General features: G+C 34.9%; 1 protein-coding gene across 1 annotated transcript; it reads left to right on the top strand.

The window, feature by feature from the left end:
- The first annotated feature begins 1,388 nt into the window (after window positions 1-1,388).
- On the top strand, window positions 1,389-12,667 carry LOC114306617 (uncharacterized). The gene is made up of 9 exons (XM_082907543.1): window positions 1,389-1,527; window positions 1,594-1,610; window positions 2,319-2,541; window positions 3,316-3,732; window positions 3,886-3,962; window positions 9,873-10,928; window positions 11,069-11,137; window positions 11,236-11,337; window positions 12,590-12,667. Exons 1-9 carry the CDS (start codon window positions 1,389-1,391, stop codon window positions 12,665-12,667), a joined length of 2,178 nt encoding a protein of 725 aa, XP_082763669.1.
- Window positions 12,668-14,457: the final 1,790 nt, after the last annotated feature.

Here is a 14,457-nt window from a genome sequence, read left to right as displayed (position 1 = left end):
GACTAATAAATATCTCGGCAACAGAAGTCAACTTTACATGATTGAGAAGTTTCTATCGTTTGCACCAAGAAAATCTATAATAACGATAAATTCATGACACGTGTGATATTGCAGAATTTCACAATACAAGGTTTCACCATTATTTCGGACATTCCGTACACGTCGTATTCCATATAACGACGACCTTGTTAAATTTAGTAAATGCTCTGAATATGTTAGTTATGAAAACAATTTAATTACTCATCAATTTTTGGGATTACAAATCTATGATCATATTTAACAAATTAAGTGCAAAGATGAGGAAAAGAAGACAATGACTATTAAAAGCCTGACAAAACCTTTAAATACTAACATGCTTGTCTCTTTACTTCAAGGGCTGATTATATTACTAATGGAGACAAGAAAGATTGTAGAAATATTTAGGATATAGCCAAAGATTTAGAACTAAAATGCTTGTTTTAAATAGAAGTTGCTATTAGCTAAAAGATAATTAAACAATAGTAGTTCCAACTAGAGAAAAACACAATTTTCTTTGCACTAGTACTACAGTCTTTAGTCATTAAAATAATAATTTAAAAAGGACAGTATCCAAAGAATAGCTAGCAAGCATAATGTTGAACTCATAAATTTGAGCATTATGAATCTTGCAATTCATAGATTCTAACTCACATATTTGATTCATCCACCATCTTGGAAGAAGGCATGGCTGGCCAAATATTTAGCTCATCTCAACCTGTCAAATATATCTCCAAACAAAATTTTAGAACGAGAACTTTTTATTAAGTGATATTTTTTACAAATTTAAGTAAACTATGGATGCTTGTTGCCTTTCTATTAACAATTAGAAGCCAAAAAATTGTGATTTTTTTTTTTTAAAAGAACTCCTAATGTGGAAAGGAGAAACATAGAAATAGACATTAAATTAAAAGATATGATAGATCATGTGATTTTCCAAAGAAAGTATTCCATGTAAATCCATTTATTATTATTTGGCATATAAATGTTAATAATACTGCTCTAGTTTTTTACATTAATGACATTAAAATTCAAGGGGCGGACGCGCATCTACTGTCTTTCACAGGTTGTATAGTGTGTAAGTAGTTTTGTATGAACACAAAATTGGTTTTGAAATGATGGAAAATTTAAAATAGAGACAGAAAATAATATCTCAACTTTTTGTTTTTCTTTAAATCTATTTGTCTTTCTCTCCCTCTCTTGCCCTAAATCTATTCAGGACACTTGGTGTCATTTTCTTCATCTTCAACATTGAATTTCATCTTTTTCTTTTGTGTACCAGAAGTTGTTTAGCTCCTCCATTGTCTCTCTCTCTCTCTCTCTCTCTCTCTCCCTCCATGCACCATTTTGAGTACTTAAACTTCTAATTAAACATGGCTGATGAGATGGTTACATCAAGCCAATCATCTCAGACTAGTACTTCTTTTCGATCAATCAGCATCTTGGTTGTGGATGATGATACCACATGTCTTTCCATTGTTGCTGCTATACTTAAATCATGGAATTATCAAGGTACTAATATATATATTTTGTGAGTGTTTTTGTTAACTAATGTTTAAGGGATCTTTTAAATGTTAGTGATTTCAAAAAGCTTTGTTTGCATTTTCTTCTTCTTCTTCTTTTTTTTTTTTTCCCTCCTACAGATTTCTTCATTTTCTTTCAACCCACTTTTCGCATAAGAAGTTGAAGTGAGAATTTATCACAAGGTATAGAGTTGGGATGTCTATGGCTAATACTTTTGGAGATTAAAAATTAAATAAATAAAAAAAAGGTGGTTCATCTTCTCCATTTTATGTCCCGTGGACCAAAAAAAAGATTTGCTCTCCTTTTTAATGGCATCTCTCTCTCTCTCTCTCTCTCTCTCTCCATATATATATATATATATATTGTTTCTTTCCACTATTTCTCCATTTTTCCTTACATGTTTATTTTCTTTAGTGCCTTAAAAATTTATTGGCAAACAGATCTATTTCCCCATTCAGCAATTGAAATAAAATGAAAACTTGTTGCTTGCTTATTACTAAATTAATTATGAGTTCCTCATAAAATTGGATCTAACAGTCAATTTGATTGTCGGCTGTATACATTAATTCATTGGACTTTTTTTTTTATATACAATTTCATCAAAATAATTTATTACTACAATTGGAGAGGATTTATGTACATGCAACTCAAATCCGTGACTTATGTGTAATTTCAAATGATCTATATTTATGTTGATTGTCTATGACCTATTATTGTTCATTTCATCTTATTTATACGAGTTTATAAGGAGTGTATGCATTTCATATTTTTGGTTCTAGGAAGTTCTAACACAAGATTTACTTCTTAGTTTATCTCACTTACCAAATCGTTCTTGTGCTCTAATCTCAGTTGTGACAGTCAAACATCCAATTGAAGCTTTGTGTACCCTAAGAATTAGGGGTGGCTCCTTTGACCTTGTAATAACGGATGTGCATATGCCAGACATGAATGGATTCGAGTTACAAAGGCAAATTCATGAAGAGTTCAAGCTACCTGTAGTTTGTAAGTATCATTTTAAACTGTAAGTGCCAACCTAGTTGATATGTATTATTGAGCTATGATGCAATTCAGTCAAGTCCTTATCTTATACTTTTTTCATTATCAATAAAATTTTATTTTGATGATAAATATATATATATATATATATCATTTTAAACTATTACTATTGAAAAAAAGAAATTACAACTTTCGCATTGTTGTATTGAAATTGATGATCCAATAGAGTTGACTATTTTTTTTTTTTTTGGCCCCCCAATTTGTCAAGCCTTTTTGGCTATCAATCATTTTCTATATTGGATCCTAACAAGAGGAACAAAGACACTTTTACTGTCATACTTTAATTTCTTTTCCATTAATTCATAGCGGCTATGTAGCTGTTTTCACTTCTTGGGATAAAATTAAAAAGATTTTTAATAGCAAATATGTGACAAAACCACCAGTATCACATCACCACACCTCAACACAATCAATAAGAGAACTTTTTTGTATGGCCACCATGTCTTTATTAAGGCTTAGTCCTAAGGAGGTCATGAGTTCAATTCCTCTTAGAGGGGTTGAATTAAGGGAGTACAAGCACTTAGGTGTTTTGCCAAGAGTGAGAAGATTTTCTCTCATAGGTGCTAATCTAACAACTAACATTTGTCGGTCAAAAAAAAAAAGGAAACTTTTTCGTATATACTCCATTGGGATACATAATTGTAACTTAAACATTTGCAGATTTTGTTTAGTATATAATAAGCTTTTGTTGGGTTGTGGCCAAATTTTTTCCTAATGCAGTTATGTCGGTTGATAACAAAGACAGTATCATATTAAAGGGGTTACAAAGCGGGGGTGCATTTTTCATAGTAAAACCGATTGCCCGAGATGACTTGAAAAATTTATGGCAATATACAGTTGCAAAGAAGAAAGGCAAAACCATTATCGAGGAAATTGGGAGTGACGAAGAAATGTCAGTTCAAGAAACATCCCAAACTGACAAAGGTTCTAATGATGATGTAGAGTCTACGTCGTCTGCAAATGAGTATAGGAAAAGCACAAAGGAGTCTAAGAGAAAAACCACGACAAAGGACACAAACAATTCTGACAAGAGAGAAAACAAGGACAATTGTTCTACCCCGAAGAAGGCAAAGGTTGTCTGGACAAATGCACTCCACAGCCAGTTCTTGGAAGCCATTAGAAGCATAGGCCTTGAAAGTAAGAGATTTCTCTAGCTAATTTTTCTAATTCTTTAATCTTGACTTGTATATTCATAGCTCTCCCATTTACTTTATAATGATACCCTTCCTGATTGTTTTTTCTTTTTTTTTCTTTTCTTTTTCTATTTTTTTTTCTTTTAATAATATCCAGGGGCTGTTCCAAAGAAAATTCTTGAGCTCATGAATGTGCCAGGATTAACTAGAGAAAATGTTGCCAGTCATTTACAGGTTTGTTATATTTCGTTACAAATGATTTATCTTTTATATATAACTCAGTTTGTCATCTCTTGAATCTATATTAATATACAATCTTGCTTCTTTTGTAATAAACTAAAAATCAAGAAGCAAAACGGTCTAGAAAATTTAACTTACCTCAAACATTTCTATTTTAACATGTCAATCTACAAGCTTAAGATATGAAACTTAGTAACATTAGAATATGGATGATCTACACACACACACCAGAACTTGTGCTTCTTTGCTCATGAAACACTAAATTGCAAATAAATGGCCATCCCTTGTTACCAAAATTACTTCATATACTTGAAATTGGATGCATAATCTTTCAAGTACCAAAAATACTATAAATAAGTAGTTAAATAAACAATGTAGGTACTTTTGCGTGTTTTTATAAAGATGGAAAATAAAAAAACCTAGACAATTGGAGATACTAGAAAACTTTATCCACTGCAGCCAAGATTTTAAAAAGCAGCCACAACTGTTATGTAACGCAGTTACATAATAGTTGTGGTGCTTACCACCACTTGTTACGGCCACTATAGCAGTATAACAGAAATTCATATTTGTAACGGCCGTTTCGGTGGTACGTTCTTTTTTTTTTATCAGTAAATGAAGGAACTGCATTGATGAAGAAGAAAAACCATAATAAGTGTGAAGATTACTTGAATAAAAAAAGGCAAGAAACAAGAAGTATCAAAGTGATTCATTATAATCCTAACTAGGTTGGCACTAAGAGGAACACACATGCTAACTCAGGTCCAAGGTTGGCAAAGATCCAACAAAATAGAGGGGCAATAGTACAGAACACACCCCATAAATGTCATGACCCGAACCCACCCCCGTGGGTTAAGGACATAACTGGCCAGTAATCATGAGATTACCTACGGCCTCGAACCAAACCAAACGTATTTTAACAGAGTTAACGGGGGCCAAACGGAAGCAATTTAAAACTTTGTCCATAGAGCTGTGCTTACATGGCACATCATAACAAACCATACATATGTACATTAATAACTCACCACAAAATATGTACCACACAAGGTTCTGTACATACAGGATCATATAAGTCTAAGTCAACTCATGAAAACTATATACAGACATGTTCAAAGGCTTCGCTAACATGACAACATGAAACAAAATGACAAAAAGGCGAAAACGGGTCTCATGCGTGAGACGCGAGGGCTGACTCTTCAAAACCTTTGTTGTTCCGCATAAATATCACTAGGGCTGGGTCTGGATTTCTCTTGGCTCACCTACAAACACATGAATGAGCGTGAGCGATAGCTCACTGAACAATATCAAATAAAGGAGTTATACAAACGGTACGTAGAACAACATGCTTCAAACGGCCTTGGGCCCAATTCACATTTCTATTTAACATATATACATACACAATTTAAGTCAAGTGACAGTGGTTCCAAACATACTGGCCTTTGGCCCATTTATCTTCCATTCATGTCAAGCTGGCCACTGGCCCATCCATTCACGTCAAATTGGCCTCTGGCCCATTCTTTGATGTCAAACTGGCCTCTGGCCCATTCATTCATGTCAAACTGGCCTCTGGCCCATTCATATCAAACATTTGTCCGTGATTCAAATTAGCAAACTTATAAGCCTTATAAGGAAATAAGCAATTGGACAAATGACAATTTCAAAATATCAATATTACTCACAGTGATAGGTTGGTTGGTTTGCCCTGGAGCTCGACCCTACACATTTCATAAACACAAAAGCGTCACAAACAATTCAATCCGTTCTAAATTCACATTTTCCTCTTTAGGCTTCATTCTTATCTCTTTAACTCAAGTACAATGCTCAATGCATGCTTAAGAGTACTTAGAAGTGAAAGAGAATAGAAAATGAAACACAGAATGTCCTTTTTAAAATTTCAGAAAACAGGGTCCCCACTCAAGCGGACCCTTGAGGCCTGCAAAAGTACTGGATATGTCAAATTTACGCTCGATCACGAACTCTAGCGCTCGAGCGGAAGGCCTCACTACATGGCTCCCCGCTCGAGCATGAAATTACCCTGCTCAAGCGGACACCATATCTGCAAAAAGTGCTGGATGCATCAAAATTACGCTTGAGCGTGAGATCTGGCGCTCGAGTTGAAGGTCTGTCTAAATAGTTCCCCGCTCGAGCGTGCACTTACCCGCTCGAGCGGACATCCAAGTCTGCAAAAATACTGGGAGCACGAAATTCACGCTCGAGCTGCAGTTTCCCCGCTCTAGCGGACATCAAATTTTCTGGGTTTTCCAGAACGTGTTCTTAAGTTCCAATTCGACATTCAACTAACATTTCTTGCATGCAATAGCTCAAACTTCAAATACACTTGTACTAATATGGTATAAACCCCAAATTACAACCCAATGAAGCTCAATTTCACAAATAAATCACATGCATGTCCCAATCTTTCATCAAACTCATTCTAACATAACAAATTCATGCATTGAAGCTCATATTCTCATGAATTGTACATGCATGTGCTATATAACCCTTACTCTCAACTTAGAAGATGAAGAGGTGATCAAAACATGAGCTTCAACTACAAACTTACATGGATCATACCCTTTGTGCTCAAACATGCAATATTCAAAGCAATTACACACATGCATGCATACATTGACCTTCAATTCAACATAATAACTCAATTTCATTTCAATTCTTACTCTTGATTACCCAACTAGCTTGTATACACAAAATTACAAACTAGAATCCATGAAATACTCACCTAGGAGCTTTGATTCTCACAATCTATAGCAAATTCTTGGGAAATCTTCAAGGTTCCAAGCTTTGAGCCAAAATTGCACAATTTCTCCCCCTTTCTCTCTCTATGGCCGACCCTCTCTCTCTCTCTCTCTCTCTCACAATTGTATAACTCAGATTTTTGAGTTCCAAAGAAATAAAGGAGAGTGTATAAGGCCCTATAAGTAAAAGTCCACTAACCAAAATTATAATATTAAATAATTTGAACACTATGCCATTAACTAAATCAATTTAATCTGATCCGAATCAATTTCTAATTAAATTATAGGCTCCAAAAATTACGTTAATCACAATGGCATAATCAATTTCGGTTTCCGTGGCCGATAAGGCCTTCAATTTAATTTCCAAAGTAGATAATCAAACAGATATTCCTACGGTGAACAGATAAAAATTCAAAACCACATATTTTCACATAATAGCACACACAATCATGTTAAACACATAATCATACTCATATTAAGGACCAATTAAAATATTACGGAACAGGAATATCACAATAAACACCTTAACAGCAACCACAACTAACTCCATAACAGCTAAACTGCATACAATAGTTGACAAAATGAGGCAGCAGACCAAAGCACCAACATGTTGCCATACAAACCAGATAATAACAATCCATACACACCAGATGGTGGTAGGCCAAGATACTAAACTAGCTAGCAGCCCTCAACTACAATCCTTAATCTGATCTAGATTGTCGATTAAGTCCATGATAGAGCACATAATCCCCTATAATGAAGCTTTAATCCAGAGAGCAAATCTGATCGTAATAATCTCACATAACTCAAACCCACTAGGCTGAATTCCATTAAATATACAGTTATTTCTTAACTTCCAAATGGACCAATCGTGACGGTGTTACGTAACGGTCGTACCAGTACCGTAACGGTCCATTACACTTTTTTATAATATTTTGAATAGTTTCCTTTTCAAAATAAATAAATAAATAAATAAGCTTACAAGAAAAGAATAAATATTTAAGTGATTCAAACCAAAAATAAAATAAAATAAAAAATCTTATATGAATTTTTCTTATTTATAATTTATTTTTTAATTTTTATTTCATTACATTAACATATAAAATAAAAAATATATAAACAGTGGTTGTATTTATTTTTATAATCATTTTATTTAATATTTAATTATAAATATTTTTTATTTTCTATTGTAATATGTTGTCTAAAAAATGTCTTTTAAAAAATAAATAAAATCAGTAGCTCAAAAATAATTTTTGTTTATGGCACAATTTTTATTTTTATATTCATTTCATTTAATACTTAATTGTAAATAATTTTATTTAACTAGCTATAAAGTGGGAATGTTTGTGTTAATTGGAAAGGTTAGTGTAAATCTATATTAACGCATACAGCCTTATGGGTAAAATACCAAGTAAAAGGAATGTGTTATTCTATTAATAATTGTGAATATTTTTTATTTAGTTGAGGTGTTGGTCAAAAAAATTTGTAAATATTTAAAACAATTGTTTAAATCTTATTAACTATTGAAATAAAATTAAAAGCTCCTTTTATAGTGATTTAAAAATATGAAATATATTGTATCATACTTAAAAACTAACAAAAATTGATCAAAATCTATTTTAAACCCCAATAAATGTGAATCTTTAAAAATAAATAAATAAATAAATAATTTATGTGTATTGGTAATTTTTTTTAAAAATTGTGCGAAAAAAAAAATTACGGTTCTGATTACCGCAACCGTTACGCTATGTACTTTACATCTGCAACTACAATCGCGCCATTGCAACCGTTACGACAACAACAACCAATGACTGACTTCTTCTCTCTCTCTCTCCAAAAAACCTCTCTCTTTCTAAACCTCCACCCCGGGTCTCGCTGTTGGCCAGCCGGCCGTCGCCTTTGGCGATGGCGGTCGGCTGGCCTCACCTCTTTCGTGCGTGATCGTTGTTTTCCGTCTTAATAAACTTGAATCCCCATTGTTTTTCCTTTTCTTTTTCAGTTCTCTTGGGTGTTTGGGGTGGGTTTCAGCCTTGGGGGGTTTCCGCCATGGTAGGCGCCTTGATTATGGGTGGGTTGGTTTTGTTTTGGAACTTCATTCGTGCGCTTCTACGCAAGTGGGAGTTTGAGGGGTGGATTCCAGTCAGATCTGTGGAGGTCGGTGTTGGGCCGAATAAAGGGTTGATCCAAATCTGTTTTGGAGCTTCATTCGTTCGGCTCTGTCATTCTAATGTAGCTCTGGTGTTCGGCAATCTCTAGAGAGGGTGTTTGTTCTTGGGGGAGTCCGGAGTGGGTGAAGTCCGGCGTGGGAGTTCCGGCCATAAGAGTGCGAGTAGTAGAACAGCAGATCATGGGTGATGTACTGCAAAGGATGCAGTGCTATGGGGGTGGGAGTTTCCGGCCGTAGAGCTCGAGTAGCAGCATAGCAGATTGGGAGAAATGTCAAGCGTGGGTGATGTACTGCAAAGGGAGCAGTGCTTCGGAGTGGGAGCTCCGGCTGTAGAGCTCGAATAGCAGCACAGCAGATCGGGGCAGTTCCGGCAATGGAGATGTCAGACGTGGGAGAAGGCTGGGGAAAGGAGTTCTTCAGGCGTGGGTGAAGGCTGGTCAGGAGCAGGTCAGCTAAGAGTTCTTTAGGCGTGGGAGAAGGCTGGTCAGGAGCAGGTCTGCAGGCGTGGGTTGTTGGAAAGAGTGTGTTTGGGTGGTGTGGGCTTTGGGAATGATTAGTTTTATTTTAAAAATTTTGTAAGCAGGTGGTCGTGGGGAGCAGCTTGGATTTGGGCAGTGTGGTTTGATTTTGCGGGGATTCATGTTTTTTATCTTCTTGTTAAGTCCTTCTTAACTTTTTATTTTTATTTTTTAAAAAAAAAAATTTCGTGAGGCCAAGGGGTTGGTTGTATGAATGCGAGTAGCAGTAGTAGGGGTAACTTGTACTTTCCGAATCTCTCTCGATGCATGTCATCTTCCTGTACCTTTAATTTCATGCTGTTAATGAAATTTTTCTTTGCCGATCAAAAAAAAAAAAAAACAACAACCAATGACTGAGATCAATGAGAAGCAAGATCTGAGTGAAATAATTGTAGTTCTTAGTACTTTGTAGCAGTAATCATTGTCAAAACTCAAAAATGATGGAATGAATATGATGAATTTGCAGAAGTATCGAATTTTCTTGAAGCGAGTTTCTGAAGCAAGCTATAAAATTCAATCTGCCACTGAAAGGAACATGGTTGAAAGGACCTTTCGATCAACTTTCGCATCAGGACAACCTTCTTCCTCAATGTTCAATAGATCGCAGCGGCGATATGGAGGGTATGTCCCAGTTCCCAACCTTGGCAATAATATTTCATGTTGTTCTACCCAGGAAGCTTCATCTACCAACTTCTCCATGCCTCGATTCGGATGCACCCAATCACTTCTACTATGCAATCAAGGTAATTTGAAGAAACCAACCATTGGCAATGGTAGTGTAAAACGTCCTTATAATCATCAAACCAGTTTGTCGCTCCATGGAAATACTTCAGGTGGCACTGGCCTCATGACTGGTCCAAATTTGTTCGAAATGTACCAACAAAAGAATCAACTAGCACCACAGACACAGAGCTTTAAAAATGGCATGTTGAACTACAATTCTACTACATCTGGAGTTCACGGCTACAATGATATCGGTGTAACAGGCTATGGAAAAATGGGGGCTTTCAACAGTTCTAATAACTTGAACCTTAAACCTAAACCCAATGGCAATTCCTACAAAAATAATTATGCTGGATACCAAATGGCTGGTGATGGGAGGCTTGTTGGATTAGGATTTAAGGGTCGGGAGGCATCAACAAATTATAACAGTAACAATTTCTTGATGAATGGGAAACAAAATAATGAAAGTATGATTATTATGCCGTTGTTGAGTGGCAATTTTGGTGATCATTTGGCACAAGGAGTGATCACTTCTAATGGGTTTCAGAGCCAAGGTCAAGTCTCGCCAACAACATTTAATTGTGCCATTCAACAAGAAAACAATTCAGTGACCCCAATGCCACCCACACCTCTAGTGCAACAAAACAGTTTTGGGAATGAACGAGGAGAAAGTGACCGTTTCTTTGGTCTGTTGAATAATGTCTCAGACTTTGATAGCAACTCTTTCATACAACCATTTGGAGAAGATGATCTTAGCTTTAATTTCTTGAACCAAATCAACATTCAATCTCCAACTCAGGTATGGAAAAAGCTTCTGTTACTTTTACTAGCTGAACAAAATTTGTTAATCTTCTTGGAACTTTATATTTTCTATCCCGGACTGCATAAAGTGATACAATAATCTCTCTTTCTGTTTTTTGGTTTTTAAATGTGTAACAGCAAGATGGTTCTTTCAGTCAATATCATGTGGAAGCTAACCCACTAGTGAACCAGCAGTCCCTTGGACAGGCATGTACCCACTTAATTAATCCATAATCAATATCATGGCTGATTGAATATATATATATACTTTTTATATATGAATGTTTCATTTTACTCCAAAGTAGTTCATTCAGAAACCTGGTGGTGGTGAGATGGTCTCAAACTTTGGCAGTGTCAAGAGTCAATCAGATAAATATGTTCCATCATTTGAGCAGAACCCTAGTCAGGCAGGTTTTGTGTCTACTTGATTTGAAACTCCTTCCCTTGATAAATAAACTGCATAATGGGGTTCCTCTAAATCTTTTTAGATTTTAGATTAATTACACCAATATTGTTAAAGTAGGCATTTTGTTGTATCTTAATTCCCAATCATTTACAAAATATAAATTTAAATGATCTCAACTAAGTCATGGGAATCGGCTGGGATTTAAGGATAATATTAGAGATCTCAAAAATTATATCAAAAGTTTTACCAAATGTCTCACATGGGTGTGAGACTCACACAAAGTGGATTTCATGTGAGTCTCACATTCATGTGAAACATTTGATAGAATTTTTGGTAAAATTTTTTTGATTCTCTAACATTTTTGAGACATAAATATAAGACCCAAACCATGAGTTTTGACTGATGAATAGGTTAAAAAATCTTTCAAAGCCAACGTTGACTTCGGGTAAGTCCAAAGCCCAACTTGGCCATATAAGCCTAATTTGAGTTTTAATTCAAATTTCTTTTCTTTTCTTTTTTAAATTCAAAATTTATTTATAATAAAATTTTTTAAAATGCATTAAAAAAATTAGATTTTTATATTGAATCATAAAAAAATTAAACATAAACATTATTTATTGAATTGTGAAATTAATACACATTATGGTTATGTTATGAAATTATATGTATCATTAATCTGGTGACAATATAATTATTAATATTATAGTTGGCATCCTACTCATTTAATTTATCAATTTTAATTTTATTCTTTTATTAAAAATACACACATACATAAAAAAGTTATTTTGTAAAAAAAGAAAGAAAAAGAAAGAAAAGAGAGAGATGTACCTGCATATGAAATTAGACTTTATATGCCTGGTTTTGGGCTGGGCTCTAAAGAGTCCATTGGAATGAGCTAATGGGCCGACCCACGGACCCTCCCTAAGAGATTTCAGCTTAACAACCCTCATTTATTGGTTTGGGAATAGTAATTTTTTTTGTTAAAATATGATGTGAAACAAAATAATAAGCTTGGGATGATAGTTTGAATTTTTATAAGAAAAAAAGGTGCAAAAAATATATAAAAAAGAGAATTTTTCACTTTTTTGTATAATTTTTGGACTTTTTGACTGCAATTAATGTTGCCAAACTTACCCTTAAAGTCAAGGAGTCATGGTTCTCCTAGTGTTTCCCACATGTTGAGATTTCATTTTGAAGTTTGATATTCCTAGAAAATTTCCTCACCGAAATTCGGTTTTGATTTTTGTTTGCAGCAAGATGATGAAGAATTCCTGAAGTCAGTGTTTGCCTCTGGTGAGTTTGACTGGGATGATAACCCTGGACGACTCTGAATCCAATTCCAACCATGCAAAAGCTTCTGTACCTATCTAGTAGTTGCATTAGATTTTGTAGTTATTACCAGCATATCATAGCATAATGCATATATGCATCTTATCTATCTGTAAATGCTAGGAGAGATATGGACTCATATATATAGCAGCTCAATATAGAGTTTGGATATGGTTTCAAGAAATTTTCGAGCTTGCTTGGAAATAACTGACCTTTCAATTTTGCAGCTCTATGTGGTTAGCATATATAAATGACTTCGTATTTGGACGTATATATAATTAAGAAATTAGAACTTGCTATGTGGCAACACATACACAAACAAAAACAAAAAAAACAAAAAAAAAAAGAGAGAATGTGTGGTTGAAATTTATTTTAAGAGTGATTCACAACATATCCAAGATGAATATTTAGTCGTTTTTATGTACATATCTTTGTATTTTAATTACGTGCTCTATCTAGCATTTTTGTTGGCAAGGCCTTGGAAATTGTTTTCTTGTGTTTTCAAAAATAAAAAAGCATAGAAAATTTTGAAAAGATTCATTGTATTCATTTTTTTCTTGGCAAATTTTTTTTTTTTTAAAAAAAAAAAAAAGTTTGAGTGGTTCCAAAAAAAATAAAAACAAATAAAGAAGTTATTTCAAGAACCTCAATTTTAAATTTCAATTTTGTTATTTCTTTTAACACCGGAAATAATTTCAAATTTACCCTCACCAATCCATTTTTTTTAAATTGACAAAATAAAACATTTATTGATGAACAAAGAACTCATTACATCAAGAGAAAAAAAAAAAAAAAAAAAAAAGGATCCTAACTAGGTTGGCGACAATATGCCCACCCAATCCCTTACTAGCACACCATCAAAACTTGGTGAATTACCAACCAAAGCCAAGCAAAAACAACAATTGACATACCCGCACCAACCCTTTAACCACAAGTTGTCATCCCAGGCACTAAAGCCAACCAACCACCTCTCCCTTCCTTTCTTGATGCTTGCTAACCCCTTGTATTTCTTTGTTGCCACCCATAATCCCTTCCTCGCCACCAACTCTCACCCCTTACAACACACCTACCACTCCACCTCTTTTCTTCCCCTCCTTGCTTCCCTCTCATTACCCAGAAGCTCCATTTCCCTTCCATTTGCGAACTCCAAATCCCATACCCTCCTCTCCCAACCTGGATGCCTCTTCTTTCATTACCCAACCTGGATGCCTCTTCTTTCATTACCCAACCTGGATGCCTCTTCTTTCATTACCCAACCTTGACCACCTACCACTATTGATTTGCAGAGTTGAGAGAGAGAGAGAGAGAGAGAGTTGCATAGAACATAGATCTAAATATTGGTCGGTATTCGTACCGAAAAATCGAAGCACCGATTCGAATATGGACCTGTATAGCGGTGAGAATGAAATTTGCAGCTGCAGTGTCCGAGTCCCAGTACGTAGTGGCTTAAATCTGATACGTAGGGCGATACAGTCCGATACAGGTTGGTTGTCGCCGGTACAGATGAAAATCAATGTAGAGAACCTACAAGATCTAAGCTTCTTTGGGTTGTGGAGTTCACTTCGACCTTCAAGCTTTTTGAAGGAAGGTTTGTCCCTGAGTTGCAAGTTGTAATTTATGCTGTCAACACTTGTGCTCTATTTTTGGTGAGTTGTTGTGCCATGCTCTGTTTTCTGCTTCACATTTCATTCCCCCCCCCCCCCCCCGCTTTTTTTGTGTGTGTGTGTTTGTGTCTTGTTTTAGTGTAAATGTTTAGGGTTTTTTTCCCCCCTTATTTATTTGTTTATACACT

The sequence above is a fragment of the Camellia sinensis genome, chromosome 1 (genome assembly GCF_055761805.1).
Source record: "Camellia sinensis isolate YWXY chromosome 1, ASM5576180v1, whole genome shotgun sequence".
NCBI classification, from domain to species: domain Eukaryota; kingdom Viridiplantae; phylum Streptophyta; class Magnoliopsida; order Ericales; family Theaceae; genus Camellia; species Camellia sinensis.
This window is presented reverse-complemented; position numbering and strand designations above follow the sequence as displayed.